The sequence below is a fragment of the Clupea harengus genome, chromosome 12 (assembly GCF_900700415.2).
Source record: "Clupea harengus chromosome 12, Ch_v2.0.2, whole genome shotgun sequence".
Taxonomy (NCBI): domain Eukaryota; kingdom Metazoa; phylum Chordata; class Actinopteri; order Clupeiformes; family Clupeidae; genus Clupea; species Clupea harengus.
This window is the reverse complement of record NC_045163.1, coordinates 29644573-29664572: the sequence shown is the minus strand read 5'-3', so window position 1 is coordinate 29664572 and position 20000 is coordinate 29644573. Positions and strand designations below refer to the sequence as shown.

General features: G+C 42.6%; 1 protein-coding gene across 7 annotated transcripts in view; it reads left to right on the top strand.

Moving 5' to 3' along the window:
- The window catches only part of LOC105903850 (A-kinase anchor protein 2), a 130117-nt gene extending 113791 nt beyond the window's left edge, over window positions 1-16326 (top strand). For 5 of the 7 annotated variants that reach the window (XM_042709412.1, XM_031577998.2, XM_031578001.2 and 2 more), the window contains 4 exons: window positions 1253-3599; window positions 7771-7964; window positions 10451-10489; window positions 12005-16326. In XM_042709412.1, the coding sequence (XP_042565346.1) occupies window positions 1253-3599; window positions 7771-7964; window positions 10451-10489; window positions 12005-12121 (2697 nt within the window). In that variant the 3' untranslated portion in view covers window positions 12122-16326. Of the gene's footprint in view, window positions 1-1252; window positions 3600-7770; window positions 7965-10450; window positions 10490-10648; window positions 10679-12004 lie in introns of all 7 variants that reach the window. The other 2 variants (XM_042709413.1, XM_042709414.1) reach the window with 2 other exon arrangements.
- Window positions 16327-20000: the final 3674 nt, after the last annotated feature.

Here is a 20000-nt window from a genome sequence, read left to right as displayed (position 1 = left end):
AGACAAAATAAATAAACAAAACACATTAAACAACTCAGAAATTAAGTATAAAATATGTCAAAAAGGGTAAATACAAACCACTTTACAAGTTACAAGTTACAAGTCTTTTATTGTCAGATGCACAGAATGACACAGGGTCAGACTGGGCACTGAAATTCTTAGGACAAGGCACCACACAACAACCTACCATAGCATAACATAGCAAACATAATATAACATAACATGACATACACTCTGTACAAGTACTCTGAACATAATTGACATGTAATAACATATAATAACCTTACTAAATATACAGGATAAATATACAATACAATATGCTAAAACATATACCAACCTATACATATAATACTAACTGTAACTATAATACTTTATCGTATTAGTGCCATTACCTTAACCCCCCCAACCGTTATAACCATTACTGAAGACCAATAGGAGTATGTGAGGAACTGTAGCATTAGGCTATTTTGTGTGAAAGGACTCCAAAATGACTGATTGAATGAATGAATGAATGAATGAATGAATGAGTTAGTGAGTGTCTCGGAGTTTGGTAAATAAACACAGTATTTAGCAGTTTAGTGTTGTTTGGTTTCATTTTTGTATCATTGAATGAATTCATATAAATGATTAACAGTGTGTGTGTCCATGAAGCGAGGGCGGGAGAGCGTCTCTCTGTTGCTCGTAGTGGATGAGCGTGATGATGATGTGTGTGTGTGTGTGTGTGTGTGTGTGTGTGTGCGGCGTGGAGCAGTGCAGGGTCACTAGGGTATAGACTCCAGAGCTGTTTGCATTATTAACAGCCCAGATCATATTCAGCTCAGTTCAGAGTTCGACATAGCCATGATCCTCAGCCTCTTATCGAGAGCAATTCCTGTATTATGTATGATAGTCCCACAGAATGATTCCACCAATCCTGGGTCGTTGCTCTTGTGCGTACAGATTAAGTAAACAGCATTTATGTGTGAGTGTGTGTGTGTGTGTGTGTGTGTGTGTGTGTGTGTGTGTGTGTGTGTGTGTGTGTCTGCGTACAGATTAGGTAAACAGCATTTATGTGTGAGTGTTTCTGAGCGGCGTGGTACAGTGATGAACTCACGGCGAAGTTTACTTCCTGTGGAGATGAAAAGAACTGATGTGTCTGTCTGTGGATGTGCCGAGAATAGCAAAGGAGCCTTTCTAACATTGAATTCATTTGAATTTCTCCCTTTTTTTCTCTTTTCCTTTTCTTTCCTTTTCTTTTCTTTGTGTCTTGCAGAAATCCTCCAAACTCCCAGAGGATGACAGTGAGCTGAAGAGAGAGAGGAATCTAAAGAGTGTCAGCTTCATAGACTCTGTGCGTGTGATATCTGGAGGCAAGGACAACAACATGGAGCTGGAGACACAGAGCGAGAGCCAGAGCCGCTACGGCAGCGCGGGCCAGAACGGGACGGCGCATCAGGGCGAAACCATGGACACCGAGGTTGCCCGGGAGATCCGTTACCTTGACGAAGTCCTCGAGGCGAACTGTGGCGATCCTGCGGCTGACATGACTTCAAACGGAACTTCTTCCCCTGAGCCTAGACCAATCAATATCGATGGCAATGGGCCATCTGTTGGAGTGTCGAATGTGTCCTTGCCTATTAATTATGGGGTTGTAGTGGAGAGGAGTAAGCAGACCACTTTTGTGGGTGAGGACAGTGACAATACCAAATCAAACGGTCACTCAACAGCAGCCGCCCAAGATGGCAGGAGACAGCCAATGACGACCATCAAAAAAGAAGCGCGCTTCGAGCTGCGCACTTTCCAGGAGGAAAAGAAGCCGTCAAAGCTCTTCGACGCTCCGGCGGAAGCGAAGGAGATTCGCGTGAAGAAGGTCAGGCCGTCCGAGGAGGTCGCCGAGCTCGAGAGGGAACGTCTGGAACTGATTCGCGGCCAGGCCGTCAAGAAGAACCCAGGGATCACAGCGAAGTGGTGGAATCCTCCTCAAGAGAAGACCCTGGAGGAGGAACTGGACCCCGAGCAGCTGGCCTCGCACAGGAAGTACGAGGAGCGGAAGCAGAGGAAGATGGAGTCAGGCCGGGCCTCCCCGCAGGTGTCCCCAAACCCGACGGCCCCGATGGCCCCGAGTCCCACGCCCTCCTACAGCCCTCCAGAGCCAGCGAGCAAAGAGGACATCGTCACGGAGCAGCTGGACTTCTCGTTGGCACGGAAGCAGTTTCTGCAGATGGAGCCGGTGAAGCAGCCGGTGGCGGCGGGACGGAAGAGAGGAGTCGCTCCCCAGCTGTACTCGGCCAAACCTTTCTCCCGAGTGTCGGAGGGCACACACATCGAGCGCCCTGGAGTGTCTGTCACCACCGCCGCCAGCCAAGGTCTACACGGCCTCGACGACAGTTGTGACGTGACGATGGTCAAAACCGAAAAGATCTTCTGCAGCCCGGGGGATTCGCCCTCGCAAAGCGTGGCAGAGAATGAGATGAAGGATAGGCAGAAGGCTTGGAATGTGGAGAGTGACTTCACTTGCGCCCATGCTGTCATGACTCTGGTGAAGGATGAAGAGCCGGACGTGTACCAAGTGCAGCGATCCACGAACAGCTCGTACCAACCAGAGGAGATTGACTCGGGCCTGGACGACCTGTCCGTGCGCTCGCAGGACACGACGGTACTGGAGACCCTGTCCTATGACTTCAGCATGGACAACATCAGCGACAGCGGGGCCTCCAACGAGACCATGAGCGCCATCCTGGAGAACTCCCTGGGAGACTACTCCTTCCCCTCCACCCCAATGGCCACCACTCCCGTCAATGGGAAGTCTGACAGGGGCACCAAGTCACCCGATGAACACAGCGTGTCCCTCTCCTACCAGGCAGACGACAGCCTGACGGAGGAGGAGCTTGAGTATCATGCTGGAGTTCTGGTGCAGAACGCCATCCAGCAGGCCGTTGCCCAGCAGCACGAGGACTGGGAGCCCAGGCAGGCCGTTGCCCAGCAGAACGAGGACTGGGAGCCCAGGCAGTCGTCCCCAATCCCAGAGAGACACATCGAGGTGGTAGAGCCTTCACCGCCTTCTCCACAACCTCAGGAATCTCCAGTTTATCCTGTGCCTGCACCCACTTCTTCTCCCAGAGTGTCAGCCCCCGTGGAGGAAAAGAGAAGTGCATCGTCTCCCACCATCACCGTCCAAGCTCCAGTGGCGCCCAGCGTCTTGCGATTTCCCAGCACGGCTAGCGCCCCTGCTGATGATGCTCCTGCTCCAGTTCCAGAACCCGTACACACATACAAGCCACCCAGCCCATCTCCCCCTCCCAGCGAGAAGCAGGAGTTCAGCTACTTCAGCAAGTACTCGGAAGCAGCAGAGCTGAGAAGCACAGCATCTGTGCTGAAGAACCAGGATGTGGAGGTCAACGCGGGCCCCTTCAAGCTGCGCTCCCGCAAGCAGAGGACCCTGTCTATGATCGAGGAGGAGATCCGAGCGGCCCAGGAGCGCGAGGAGGAGCTGAAGAGGCAGCGGCTGACACAGTGCCTCCGGCCTCAGCGTGCGCCTGCTCCTGCGTCTGCGCCGAGCCGCAAGCAGAAGACCAACAGCCTCCCCGCCAAACTAGTTCTTCCGGGAAAGACAGCACCAGGTGAGGGATCACCAACCAGGGTTGTTCTGGGGCGACAGTAGATATATGTGTGTGTGTGTGTGTGTGTGTGTGTGTGTGTGTGTGTGTGTGTGTGTGTGTGTGTGTGTGTGTGTGTGTGTGTGTGTGTGTGTGTGTGTGTGTGTGTGTGTGTGTGTGTGTGTGTGTGTGTGTGTGTGTGTGTGTGTGTGTGTGTGTGTGTGTTTGGCGACAGTGGTACAGGAGGTAGAGAAGTCGTTAAGTAATCAGAAGGTTGTTAGTTCAATTCCCTGTCGAAGTGTCCTTGAGCAAGACACTGAACCCCTAATTGCTCCTGATGTGCAGTGTGCCATCAGTGGAAATGTAAAATGTGTATACATCCTTGTAAGTCGCTTTGGATAAAAGCGTCTACTAAATGACTAAATGTAAATTACCAACCAGTCCTCTCAAAGGCATCCACAACAGCACAATAGGAATTTACAGTATAATACATTTTACATTGAGCCATTTACCGAGTTAGAGTATATATAATAGCCTTCACAAGTGCACCACATCTTACATAAATAACATAAAACATAACAAAAACTAGTCTTCTCAAAAGGTCAACACCCAAAACGCCCCTTATATGAATTTACATCATATTACATTTGCCATTGAGCCATTTTGCAGGCAGTTTCTTCAGACACTTTACAAATACAACTATACTTTAAGCATAATAACATGATCTTATCAATTAATTTCAATAGAGATTCTATTTGATTTTTAATTGAAACAGATTTCTCAGTTTAAATCATTAAAATGTTAGGGTTGTGTTTATTCTGGCCAGCCACAACAAATATGTAGATTGCTATAGTGTCTATGGTAAGGGTTAGGGTTATGCAGCAAGTGGATGTTATGTGATGTGCAGAGAGAGGGAGACGGAGAAAAAGATGGAGAGAGAGAGAGAGTGGTGGAGCGACGGAGAGCACATCTGCACAGAATCAGTGACCAAGCCAGGCTTAGGAAATGGCATCACAGAATCCCACCTCAACCAAACATGCTCTACCATTATTACCCCAGAGCCCCGCGCTGGCACCATCCCAAGTCATTATCCCCCTGAGCACGAGCCACCAAGGGTATTAGCAATGTACACAAAGCCAAAGCTGTGTTAATGAAGCCAGGCCAGCCGTGCGATAGTGCCTGCCTGCTAACCCTTAGCCTAACCCCTAGAGCTGTAATTACCTGGGAGGAGTCATATGCTGTTTGTTTATGTGAGCCACTGCTAGAAAGTTCTGATTGAACTATGATGAGAAGCATCATCCTCTCTTCAGGACTTGAAAAAAACGCCTTTGAAATAATTGGCTTCGTAACGATCACCACTGACATTTATAAGTCACTGATTTGTTGTCGTATTACCCAGAGTCCCACAGGCTTCAATGGAAGAGGTTTCTTTGAGGCCTTTCGCATGCAAAGTCCCACAGTCCTACAGCTACCACATGAGTGTGTGTGAGTCTGCTCCATGAGCTGTCCTTCAAAGGCCAGTCCAAAAGCACCCACGCACAGCTACCACATGAGTGTGTGAGTCTGCTCCATGAGCTGTCCTTCAAAGGCCAGTCCAAAAGCACCCACGCCCCTGCAGCTGCCCCCCCCCCAGCCCTCTACCATCAGCCTCACATTCCTGCTCTGAATCAAATGTGAGCAATGTTTGGGGATCCAGGTGCAGTAGTTTACCGAAGGTTTACAGAGAGGTGGGTTGGTGAATGTGTGTGTGTGTGTGTGTGTGTATTTCCTTGGGAAATGTAAGGCATGTGCCTTGCATTGCTGTGAGGAAGTTGAGGGATTTCAGTGGGAAAGGTTTGTGGCTTGGTGACCGTCTGCCACCTGCTGGTATAACGGGGTACTGTAAGGAGACTGAGTGAAGAGTACAGCGGTTGTGTTCATTATTGTGTTGGATTGTGAAATAAACTATTTCTGTCAAACACCAACACAGTGGTGCTTGTGAAAAACTAATGATGGTTATGATGCAATCTCTAATAATAATAATAATTTATTTTATTTGTAATGCACTCTTCATTCAAAAGAATATCAGAGTGCCAACATGTTAGAAACTAACTATAATAATACAATAAAGTTAAAATGAATTAACATAAGCATAATGGAAAACTTTTTAACATTTTAACATACGATTTAACACAAGGCCAGAAATGCCTTCCTGAATAAAATTGTTTTTAGTCCAGCTTTAAAGGAGTCCAGCGTCTGCGTTGCCCTCTGATGGTTATGATGCATTATAAAACAATTGGGTTCTATTGAATTATTTAGCTGTTTCTGATTGGACGAGAGACGTTCCATGAGTTGGAAAATCCCAGGACATCCCAACTCGGACTTTTCACAGCTAATAATAAATCACTCCGCGATGAAACATGCACGTTGATACAATTAAGCGATAACCGTTAATTCAAAGTTTTACCTACCCCACTCGCACTCGTACTATATTGCTTACATCTCTGATGGTTATGATGCAATATCTGTTGGTCTTACTGAAGTGCTACAGTAGCTAAAGAAAGTGTAGAATTTTCATGTCATTGTTTTACCATCTTCTCTACTGATGTATGTTTATGCAATTAATATATATATAATTAATATAATTAATATATAACACACTTTAGGGAAGCAATAGTAATGTTAAATTGGTCTGTAGATTGTTTAACGCTAATGTATTAACCTATATCTAATGAGATATACAGTATCTTTAATGTATTAACCTATAACTAATGACATATACAGTATCTTTTAAATGGCATTTTTATGAGTTAACATAAACAATACACTAACCTCAGTATTAACAAGCATGAAGTCATATTATAAGTAATGTTTTAATAATGTAAGTTAAAGGAATTTAAATGCAAAACATCATCTATATCCTTAACTCTTCTTCATAGTCAAAGCTGTTCACCTGGCAGGTCTGTCGTGTGCCCTGTTTCGCAAAAGGAATGTTTGGCTTTCTGAATGATGGCCGTTTGCCAGCCCCTTTGAAGAATCAAATCATTATTATCACAGTGGTCAAGAATCAAATCATTATTATCACAGTGGTCAAGTATCAAGTCATTATTATCACTGTGGTCAGGTACCCACTGAAATCCATCTGTACAATACCATGCTGGATAATTAGTTTATTGGAATGTGGCTGGGGGAAGGCAGGCCTTGTTCTTTGGAGATATTCCTCCAAGGCCTTCCGTGGCTATGTGTGGCAGATTCCTCCAGATCCTTCTGAAGCTTTCTATGGCTATGTGTGGCAGATCCTTCTGAAGCTTTCTGTGGCAGATCCTTCTGTGGCTATGTGTGGCAGATCCTTCTGTGGCTATGGGTGGCAGATCCTTGTGTGGCTATGTGTGGCTTTCTGTGGCTATGTGTGGCAGATCCTTCTGAAGCTTTCTGTGGCTATGTGTGGCAGATCCTTCTGAAGCTTTCTGTGGCTATGGGTGGCAGATCCTTCTGTGGCTATGTGTGGCTTTCTGTGGCTATGTGTGGCAGATCCTTCTGAAGGCTATGTGTGGCTATGTGTGGCAGATCCTTCTGAAGGCTATGTGTGGCAGATCCTTCTGAAGGCTATGTGTGGCTATGGGTGGCTGATTCCTCCAGATCCTTCTGAAGCTTTCTGTGGCAGATCCTTCTGAAGCTTTCTGTGGCTATGGGTGACTGATCCTTCCAGGGCTTCAGTCAACCGGTCTGTCTGGCTCACTGCTTGGAGCCTTGGAAGGGCTTCTGTGAAAGGTCTGCTTAGTACACATTCACAGCCTGAAAAGGCCACAACTTAATTTTTTTAAGATCTACCAATTCCACTTTACCAAAATGCTCTTTCCCCCAGTGTTATGTGTAGTATTGTAGGTACCAAGTTCACCAACAACATTTACACTAACAAGTGTACACTAGGTTTCTTTTTAAAAAAAACAGAACATTTGGTGGAAAGTCCTTAAGCAAGGTGCTTTTGAACCTTTACTTCTATATGTGTGTGTATGTACATGTGTTAGAAAAACCGACATCATACATGTATGTGTATGTACATGTGTTAGAAAAACTACATCGTATATGTATGTGTATGTACATGTGTTAGAAAAACGACATCATATATGTATGTGTATGTACATGTGTTAGAAAAACAACATCATATATGTATATGAATGCATATGTGTGTAAAAATCCCAAATCTCCTCTGCAGGCAAGATTGAAAAGATTCGCCCAGCCCCGCCAGTCTCCCCCTGTTCCTCTGAAGGACCACTCCCCTCGCCCCTCTCCGATCTGGGCAGCGACGACTCCGGGGGATGCCAGCGCCCCAAGAACCTCATGCAGACCCTGATGGAGGACTTCGAGACCCACAAGGTTAAACGTCGAGAGAAAGTTGACGACAACAGCGTAAGTGTTGATCTCACCCAATGAGATTCCCATGCAGTGGGTATGGAGTGTTAAGAATGTCACATTTGGACGTTGATGTTTGTTTTCTCGCATTGACCATTTCTGAGGCTGTAGTGGACCACACACACACACACACAAACACACACTCATTAACACACACACACACACACACACACACACACTCATTAACACACACACACTCATTAACACACACACACACACTCATTATGTCACATTTGGACGTTGATGTTTGTTTTCTCGCATTGACCACTCATGCTTACATTGTAACCATACTGTTGTGTCCGTTAGAAAATGAGATAATGTTTGCAGTGTCCTAAGGCATGCCAGCTTTGTGTCTGTTTTTCAGCATAATAAGATTACAACCTTTTGTTTGGGATTTCAACAAGATCACACACAGTACCTGTCGAGTCAAACTGTGGTTTTAAACTTCACTTGGGGATTTTAAGAAAAAATACACGGGGGGGAAAAACTGACCAAAAAGTGGTGGTGACATTGTCACTTTAAATCGGGAGCGAGCAAACTAACCAGCTGAAAACCATTAAATGAAGTTCCAATCAACGCAACAGAGCAACGTCATACACGCGACGCAGACATGAGGATAACAGGTGCCTAATTAGGTTAAGCAGGTACGAGAGAGTTGTTAGAAACGCCACAGCAAACGCTTGGAATAACTCTGTGTATGGAGTGTTGTACAAACCTGGAACATCTACGAAGTCTGGAGAGGCAGCCAGTAAGAGAAGGAACTTTCCAATCGTTTCAAATCTTGCTTCAATCAAAGTCTGCTGCTACTCCTGCATCGTTGTTTGGGCTAAAAATAGTTTGTTTCTGCAGCGACCGTCTGCTACTGATTCCGTTTGTGAGTGGGCATACTATTGTTGTTTGTAAATGCTAAATGACTTTTGTTTATACTGAGCATTGTGAGTGTTTCACGAATTTGCATTTCGAGTTGGTTACATTTAAGCTGCTAAACTTTTAACTATATTCCAAAGTATATTTTTCTACGATCATTTATTATAATTGAACTAATCAGTGAATTCATTGAATTCAGCATTTTGCACATGTTGGTGTTTGTGTACTGTTGTGTGTTTGCTGGATACTTATGTGTGTTCTATGTCTCTGTTTTGTCTTTAAAGGTTTTTTACCTAATGGCTAATGGTTAATGAATAATGGATAATGGCTAATGGCTAATGGCTAATGGCTAATGGATAATGGCTAATGGCACAAATGCTGCTAAACTCAAAAGGAAAGTGGAAAAGTAGCTACTGCCTGGGACTCAGTCATTCAGTTATTCAGCAATTTCAGTGGAATCCAGTTACCCAAAACCTCCATGTAGATGATTCTGTCCCTTTTTGGGGAATAGTACAACAAACAAAAAACTCCAACGCTTTGACAGTACCACTCAATCCATTATGGTTGCATGAATCTGAAACAAGGTTCCATTTGAGTGGACAGACGACGTGGATGTGCTCACACTCAGTTGCCTCAATGAACGGGACTTTCCACCGTGGGAATAAGAGAATTGAAACAGACTGACTTCTTAAAAGAAGCCAAAAAATAGGATGCATGCCAACATTTGCCACAGGCCACGTTAGGTTACCTCAACCATCTAGAGGCTTCTGATAAACCGCACAGAATCCCACCTCAACCTTTTACAGTCTTCTGATAAACCGCACAGAATCCCACCTCAACCTTATACAGTCTTCTGATAAACCACAGCCCCTAACCCACCTCTCTCCTGGCAGGTTTGGGTTTTCAATTTCCGAGAAACAGACCACCAATAATTTTTCTGAATAAATAGTTACTTAGAATAATTGTGAGGAATGTTTTACCTTAACCTGTGAGACAGGTAACCATACATGTGTAACATCTCAGTCATAATAGCCACTCCTGACTAAGATCTCTAACTGAGCTTCCTGTCTTCCAAGGATGTCAGTTTTACACAAGGTTGAAAAAGGCAGAGTTCGACCCTCCCTATCACCATTGAGCTCAGCCAAACATAGACAAGAGGTTCCTTCACCTACGCATGTAGATCTTACACATATGCAGACTAAGTGGCGCCAGTACCTAATTATCAAAGTTACACATATACACAGGAACACAGAAAAGCCATGTCCCTGCTTACATAAGCACATGATTCATACAAAGTAATTACTAATAAAACACACTTGATTAATACATTCTTAAGTCATTAACAGTGTTTGGAAATTATCTCCATCACCCTTTGAAGGCAAAAGTATGTAACTGACTACATACGCTGTACCCACTTGCCAAGCATCCACAACATTGTCAGTATTATATCATTCACTCAGGCCAAAGGCAAGCCTTAACCTGTTCATCAGCAGAGGGAATTGTGAATTTGTGGTTTGGAACACATCAATATTAAACAGGGTTCCAGGCTTGCTTTCTTCTCTGCCAAGTGTCTCACCAGTTACTGACTCTAATGTTGACTCTCTCCCTTTTGTCAGTACGCCCGTTTAAAGCTCGCTAGTGATGTTACATCCGAGGTACCTGTCAAAATGCTTGATTTGCAAGTGTTTGATTTGCTCTCCTCTCCATGTTGTCATTTGCATGTTCTCCTTCTGTTGTTGTTGTTGTTGTTATTGTTTTTCTCATTGTTGTTGTTGTTGTTTTTTGTTTGGGGCCATTGTTGTCGATGGGTGTAGCATGATCCCAACGCTGTGACACGGATCCGTGTAAGTGTTGGTGTTGCCCGGAGACAGCGGCTATGAGGAGCACAGCTTCTGTGCGCACCACTTAGCCGGACTGGAGTGACGTGCTCTAATGGCGTGCTCTAATCCATCACCACTTTAAAGAGCACACAGACAGTCTTAGCAGAAGCATTTGCACCTTTCTACACACACACTGCTGAGTGTTAAATAAGTTCTTTCTCAGCTGCACTTATAGGTCTTAACTATGGTTCAGGAACCAGCAATGTCCAGCCTTTTATGTGACAGATGACACTAGTAACACTTACTTACATCTAACCCAGATGACACCAGTAACTTGTACAAATACTCTTTCAAAGACTGGAAGATGTCAAATCTTAGTACAACTGTGTGCAGAAGACAAAGTTCAATGTTCCTGATTATCTCAGACATATTGCTGAAATAATATCTGAAAGACACAAAACAGTAAACAGATATTAGTTCATAGTCATAGTTAAGGTCACAGTCAGATCATTTCAATTCAACACAATTCAGTTACGTTAAATACATTTAAAATCATCTGTATACTATATTTTACATTCAATTTTTTTAAATAATTACTAAATTAATTTATTAATAATTATGTATTAAACATCAATGCAAGTTAGTGACAATCTTGACCACTGCACTCTGTTTTGAAACTATGAAAGACATCTCCCAGGATATCTGCAAAAAGGGGTAGAGAGAGAAATCTTTTTGCCATGAAAGCTTTGTTTATGTGTTAATAGTTAGTGATTATCGCTACACAGAGCAGAGATAAACGACTGGACGTTCTGGTTCACTGGAAAAGAAAAATACTGCCTTCCTCCTGTATGCAACACCTGTTAACAAACCCCACAAAGACCTGCCCACTCGGCTGTGTGACGTGGCATGACAGCCTTTCTTCTGCTGTGATATTGATGTGTATTTATTTTAAGCCTGTGTTTTCTCAAGCTTTGATTCACATGAGCGTGTGTGTATGTGTGTGTGTGTGTGTGTGTGTGAGCATGTGTGTTTGTGTGTGAGTGTGTGTTGTAGAGAAATGAGCAATCAGCGAACTGTGTTTGAGCATGTGCGAAAAGCTTCGTATGGCTGACAAAGCCATGGATGGTTTTTGTGTGCATGTTTTGGGTGTTGAAATATGCTGACTACAAGTGTCTAGACCACAGAGAGCTTTATATCACTGTCACATTGGAAAGGGAAATTGTAAGTAGTCCTGTAACTCCGTCAAAGTGGATTGAGATAGAAAAGCTATATAGTATAGTTTAGCGGTTTGGAATGAGGCAAAGACATTTCATTCTTGTCGGAAAACTAAGCCATGTCTTCTTTGTTCAGGTCCTGGAGGCTACCCGGGTGACCCGTCGAAAAAGCAACATGGCACTTAAATGGGAGGCAGGGATCTACGCAAACGAGGGCGAGGAAGAAGAAGAAGAAGAAGAAGAAGAGGAGTAGACACCGCTAACACCGCCCCCCCTCCCCCCCCAAACATAGGAGTGTGAGCTAAAAAAAATAGGGCGGGGGGCATCTCCACAGGACAACCACATTGTATTTATTTAAGTAAGGGGGTTTCATATCACAAGACCAACTCATCGATGCTGACTGTTGGAGTTGGACATGGAGACACCTGCTGGGGATGTGGACAAGCAGCCGGGGCCAAACATAACGCAGGCCCTTAGTTACCCCCCTTAGTTACCTTCTAGCGGGCCCTTAGTTACCCCTAGTTTCCTACTAGCGGGATCACTTCCTTCCGTTGCTTCAAGGTTTCTGTTTGCAATTTTCTACTTGGTATTTTTTGGAAGCGTGTGCATTACTGGGGAATGTGCTACTCTTGAGCATGGAACTTGATTTTGGGTGATATGCTTGTTGCTTTGGAGCTTTTGAAGACAATTTTTAAGATTGAATGGACACACAAACCTGCCTTTTAGTCATGGAGAGGTCTGTTTTTAAAGGACTGGTTGCTATCAAACGCAACCAGTGTCAGGTTTGGCCCTGGAGTGATGGAGGTTTGGTCCACACATAAGTAGCTACAAGTATAAAGGAATTTGGCCCATTTCTACTGAACCGAAAGGACTAAATATCTATCTATCTAATCATGTTCATTTTCACCTTTGAAACTATTGCTGCACTTCTGCTTTTGATTTCTCCTCAGCATCATTAGAACCCTAATCCTAACCCATTAGAACAGAGGATCCACAGGTTTAGAACCCTAATCCTAACCCATTAGAACAGAGGATCCACAGGTTTAGAACCCTAATCCTAATCCGTTAGAACAGAGGACCCACAGGTTTAGAACTCTAATCCTGACCCATTAGAACAGAGGATCCACAGGTTTAGAACCCTAATCCGTTAGAACAGAGAATCCACAGGTTTAGAACCCTAATCCGTTAGAACAGAGGATCCACAGGTTTAGAACCCTAATCCGTTAGAACAGAGGATCCACAGGTTTAGAACCCTAATCCTGACCCATTAGAACAGAGGATCCACAGGTTTAGAACTCTAATCCTGACCCATTAGAACAGAGGATCCACAGGTTTAGAACCCTAATCATAACCCGTTAGAACAGAGGATCCACAGGTTAAGCTAGAATTACAGGTGTAAAAAGCATGAATTTCCTGTAACATGAAAATAAGCAAATACAGTAGCACCTGGCTAATGAGAACAGGGCCCATGGGTTAGCCAAGGGTTATAGGTGAGGGTCAGGGTTAGGGTTAAAGGTTAGGGTTAGGGTTAAAGGTTAGGCTAACCCTAGGCCCTCTCAGCTCGTCAATCAAGGTCTCAGCATGTTAGAGAGGGCCGTGGAAGTAGGAACTAAGACCAGCGTCTCCAGGAGGGAAATGCCTTTCTGCGCCCGTGCTGTTCTCTATCCACTCCAAAGAGGAAATGAGAGGAGGAGGTGACCAAAGAAAAGAGACAGGATGTTGATTGTTTGTGGATGCTGCACGCAGATGGGCCTACCAGCTGTTCATGGAACATACCTAAAAATGCACTTGATAGTTTTACGAGTGTGGAGAGAGTTTATTTTTGTTTTATACTATAATGTCTTTCAGGGGTGCGTAGTCATGTATCATTAGTGAAGGGAGCCAGTGCAGACAATCAAAGCATGCTGACAGTGATGTTCTGAATGATAACAGTGTTGGTTAACTATCAGAACTGCCAAGATTATGAGACTGGCATTGGATATGCAAAGCTGCAGCCAAGATAAGAAAAACTTGTTATCAATATAATGTTTTTAGTTCATAGACTCATTATTGAGGAGTCTGCACAAATCTAGTCATTAAATGCAATCCTGCTATAAGCCTTAGGCTGGGGATGCACCTGACCACTACTCACTACTAACAATTTCTTTGATTGGTCTGAGCTGTGGGATTTTGTCTGCCATGTTGACTAAAGTGTCACTGGTCATAAAATGTCAATTCAAGGTTGAAAAACTAAATTATATTTATCATTAGCAAAAGTCACATCCATAATAGGGCAGTCAGTGTGGGCAGGTCGTGGGCGTATAAGTGCAAAGAGGATCGATTGTTTTGCTTTTGTCATGTAATGGTTTTGGTGGTTGGGCATATAGGAACACTGTAGTTTCCCTGAGGAACCTGCTTTTCATTACGGGCAAGGAGATGATATGTGGTAACTGCCCAGTGAATGCAGTCGGTTTATTTGCAGACAAGAGAGTCTGCAGGGACTGAGATTACAGAAAGAAAATGAGAAGAGAGAAAGAGAAAGTGTGAATGAACGTGTGAACAAAGGGAAAAATGATAATGACAAGCATTAGTTACAGTGCATTTACATTAGTTACAGTGCATTTCCATAGTTACAGTACATTTCCATAGTTACAGTACATTTACATGTAATTGCACTTGGATAGACAATGATAAATGTTTTAAGAGTCCCAATGCATATGGCCTCTTGGTGTTTGAGCGGAAGTGCTCAAGTTTGAGTAAAGGATTCTTCTTTACAGCGATATGATTTCCGTCTCTCCTCTGCATCATCAGGGACAGTTCTGAAACCAAATGCAATATCTCTGTTTTCAGACAGAAGAATACTGAGCGTGAAAGACAATGACATCATGATTTTTTTTCTTTCAAGAAACAGTGTGTATCCAGCCAGTCAGTCTGTGTTTTACCCAAGCATCTACAAACTTAAGAAATCCATCACCCTGAGACGCTTCCCTTTGTAAAATGTCAAGAATTCCATTGTTGATGAGCATGTACTATTAAAAAAATCTCCTTTTTATATGCATATAATATATATATATATCGATATCGAAAAGTATTTAACGGACTGTTGTTAATGTCCCTTTATAAGTATTCTTTATAGCTTCAGAATTAGACTGGCACATAAGTACATACACACACACACACACACTCACACACAAACACACATACACACACTCACACACACTCACACACAAACACACACACACTCTCCTTCTTGGGAGGTGTTTATTTTTTACTGTGGTCTATGACGTGAACAAGTATATTTACTAGTGTGATGTTGTTAATGCAAAGCGATTGAATTTATATGGTGTGAAGTGATGTAAACAGCCACTCACAGTTACACACACGTCCGTCTAAAGAGAAAGACGAGGTGAGACTGCAGGAATGATGAAGTGTTATTTAGTAGCTGGCTATGCTCAGAGGGGGCTATGTACATGTATATAAAAAGGCTGATGACAATTGCCCTCTTGTTTATTGGAATTGGCAAACCAATTAGGTCTGGGGATATAGGTGTGATGCAGTCCACGCGATTTGTACTCGGGTTCTATGATGTGGAGAATGAATGGTAAACAAGTTGCTTTTTTTACAAGGAGATTAGTATTTTTTATTTGTGCAGTGAGGACAATGTACTTATGGATGGACATTTTTTTTTGCAAATGACTGGCTTTTCAGTAGTGTGTATGCTTTTTTTTAAAAAAAGGAAAAAAAATGATAATTCTATCTTCTGCTAATTGGTGTATCTCGGGAGGGTTGGGGTTGCCAGTTCTTGTTTTTCATGCCAAGCCTACTGTGTGTTCTGCACAAGTGCAGAGGAATCTTGCTTATACTTGCAGCTTGCCTTGCGTGTCCACTTATTGCTGTGCTGTATGTATTTAACTGGCACACACACACACACACACACACAGACACACAGACAGACACACACACAGACAGACACACACACACACACACACACACACACACACATGCACAGCTGATGGTTTCAAGTAGTCAGGTATTGTTTTAGTTGTAGAATACACAAATAGCACAATGTATTTCAAGTATTTTTGATAATAATGCTGAATTGCTCCATATTATGATACCATGCAAATGGATTAAGGGTGATGAGGTTTGATTCTTGAAGCCTTCAAGTGATGGTTACGGTTGGCCACTCTTAGAGTGATGGTTAAAGTTGGACACTCATAGAGTAATCAAATGCATTGTGTAATGATGAGATTTAAGATGTTTGTTTCTGGGAAAGGAATAAGGTTTCAGCATGCCCCCAGTCTTCTTGATTGTGTCATGTGTTCCTGAAGCTGATCTGGGGACAGTATTACAGCACCAGCCCCATGTGCTTTACTCTAGTCATTTAAATATTCACTGTACATTTCTGCAGATCTGAAATATTTACATGGACAACAGGTTGCAGACTCTTTTTGGGGGGATTTAATGGAAGCTGCACAAGAAAAACGTTTTAGCATCACACTTAAAAAAAAAGAGCTGCGGTTGGGCCTCACTTCATAATGGTGGACCTCAATTCCAATATAGTTTAGTACAGTACGCGAGTAAATAGACAAGTCGACAGGAGACTGACCCCAACCCTAAACAAATCCTTAAGGTTAAGCTGAAATGCTTCTTATAACCACGTTTTTTTCAGTAAAGCATACTGTGTAGTAATGAATGAATGAACTGTGTTCTGAACACATATTACTGGAGGACGCATACACACACACACACACACACACACACACACACACACACACACACACACACACACACACACACACACACACACACACACACACACACATAGTACTGGAGGACGCATACACAAACACACACACACACACACACACACACACACACATAGTACTGGAGGACGCATACACACACACACACACACACACACACACACACACACACATAGTACTGGAGGACGCATACATTAAAGTGAAGGGTTGTGTGGATACCTGGCCTCCCAGAACCTCAGAAGCATGACGAAGAGACACTTGAACACATGCAAACACAGTATTAAACCTGTCAATGAAACTGAAGCTATGTAGAGGCCTGGAACTCATCTGCAGGCAGTGAACAGCTGACTTTATTCCCAGTAGCTACGTACGTAGAGGCCTAGAATTCATCTACGGGGAGTGAACAGCTGACTTTATTCCTTAACCAGTAGCTACGTACGTAGAGGCCTAGAATTCATCTACGGGGAGTGAACAGCTGACTTTATTCCTTAACCAGTAGCTGACGCAAAGTGTGGAATGTAGGAATCCTTCACAAAACACACGACACATGCAAAAAGAGGAAATGAGCTGTGATGCTTTTCTGTTGTTAATAGTAATACTGACTATTGCATTATCCAGCGTGATGGCAGGCAGTGTGGCTTACTGTGCTTGTTAAAGGGTTCTGGTTCTGTTAGGGTTCCTGTGTGGAACCGCCAAGTGGTTCTGTTCACAGGAGGAGGGTTAGGGCTCCTGTGTGGAACCGCCAAGTGGGTCTGTTCACAGGAGGAGGTACCAGAGGAGTCCTGAAGAGGAGATGATGATTATGAGAGGATTGTGTTCCCCTGGGTTAATATGTTAACCACTTGTATGTGCATATTCTGCTTATATTGTTTTATAGTTACTGTAAGCCTCACAATTATACACGTATATAATTATTTTCTCATTAAAAAAAATGGTTAATTTGGTTGTGTATTTTGTGTTTGCTTCCTCTTTTAACACTGTTTTGAGAACATGTTCTTGTTTGATGAATAATTTCATACTTTATCCCGTGAATTATTACCAGGGCAAACAGGTGTTTATGTAATACCATAGAAATAGATCCCCCCCCTAGACCTCACATTAAGGTCAATCTTATTTCAGGAAATTAAGTTTACATGGAGTTAGATTTATTGTTAATGATAAAAATCAAGATAAAACGACAACTTTTCTTGTATGTGTCTTGTATGTATCTATAAATGATATAAGGGCTGGAGTCAACCTACCCTTATACTGCGAGTTACAAGCATGTTATGTCTACAATCATTTCAATGTTTTATCAGGAGGGCAAATCTGCGCAACACAGATCTATCACAATCTGTCACTGTCAAATGTTGTAGTTATAGTTGTAGGCTACTATCGACAGAGGTGAATCATAATAAACGAAGACAAAAAAGTCCCTTCTTTTCTGACTAGCAATCTAGGCTAACCACAGGAAGCGAAGGTTTCACAATGTGTTTGAAGATCGTGATCAACTTATATATATATATATATATATATATATATCCTCATATGAAAGACCGTGGTAAACTTGTATTTAATATCTTTTTTATATATACTATATAATCTTAATCTAATCAAATCAAATGAAACTTTATTGTACAGCGCATTTCATACCAGGAGGTAACACAATGCGCCTCACAGAAGGAAAAGGGGTGGCACTGATTTTCCAGAGATAAATAAACAGATAAATACTACAGCGAGTGATAGGGGAGAGATATGTCTTAAGTGCACGTTTAAAGGGTTAGGGTTAGGGTCAGTTTAAAGGTCCCCACCGATTCAGCCATTCTTCAGTATTCTGCCAGAGTATTCCAAAGGCTGGGGGCATAGAAACTAAAAGCTGCTTCTCCATGTCTCTTTGTCCTGGCTTTTGGAACTGTTATAGGCCAGGCAAATTAACCCATTTTGGAGCCAAAAATAGAATTATTTGTCAAATATTTTTTTTTAGCATAGATAATTTCTATGAGGTGTCCAGAACAACATACTAAAAGTCCTAAGAAATCCTAGTTGAGGAAATATGTTTAATTCTCATCAATCTGAGATGTGTGCTAATAATGCATGGCAAAAATACACCTTAAAAATGTAATTTCTTCCTTTACTCCTATCAAAATGAAACTTCACACAATGAAAGTACCCATGAAAAGTAAAAATGTTTGTATTACAAGTTTCTTTTGAAATTAATTTGAATATGCACATGAGCTCTAATGTAATTTGTATTTGAGGCTGAATGTCATATAATATAATATTGTAGCATGTGCATGGCAAGAAAGCCAAAAATACACTTTACTCAGATTGACAGCAATATAATATCATATTATAGCATGTCATGTTATTATATAATAAAATAAAATATCATATGATACTAAACCTGATCAAGGAGCTGTAGGCAGATGGCGCCAGACTGCAGAAAACACACACACCCTAACCCAATACACACACACACACACACACACACACACACACACACACACACACACACACACACACACACACACACACACACACACACACACACACACACACACACACACACACACACACACACACACACACACACACACACACACACACACACACACACACACACACACACACACACACACACAACAGGAGGGTGAAGAGGCAGGGCAACGTGGTGGTAATGTGGTAATGCAGGCACTGGACCTGCCCAGCCGCTTGTCTGTGGCGATTCACCCCCCGCGCAGTTCAGGACAGCGGAGAGGCAGTATATAATTGTATAATGTATATTGTTGTTCCCCCCTCCCAGAGGCATGGACACTGGACACTTTCGTTTCTGTATATAGTTCTGTAGATGTTTTCTGTTCATTTCTATAGTTGTTTAATAGTTGTGTAATTGGTGATTGCAAATAAAAGTTTGTTTACAAGAAAAATGTATGTTTTTCCTTTATTTTTTTAGTGTTTTGTGAATCCTTTGGGACACAAATGTTTTGTGAAACAATTAAAGTACCTCACACATTACTGTATATGAACTTGCATTAAAATATTCAATGTAAAATTATCAATATCTCACTACATAAGGCTAATAAAAGTAATATGCAAACAAATTGTGATTTCCAATAATGAAAATGAACTTACAGTAAATAATACACGGCTCAATTTCTGCTAACGGTGGGACTCGACTTGGGAACCTTGGTCAACTCTTCTCTCATATAAATTCATATATGCATTGAAATACTCAATGTAGAATTATCAATATCTCACCAATATGAGGTTAATAAAAAGTAATAAGCAAAAAAATTGTGATTTCCATTAATACAAATGAACTTTGCAGGTCCCCAGTTCGAAACTGGTTCGAAACAGTCTCTTGTTTAAGGCTGTGGTCTGTCTTGGCACAAGTCCCTCACTAAGCCC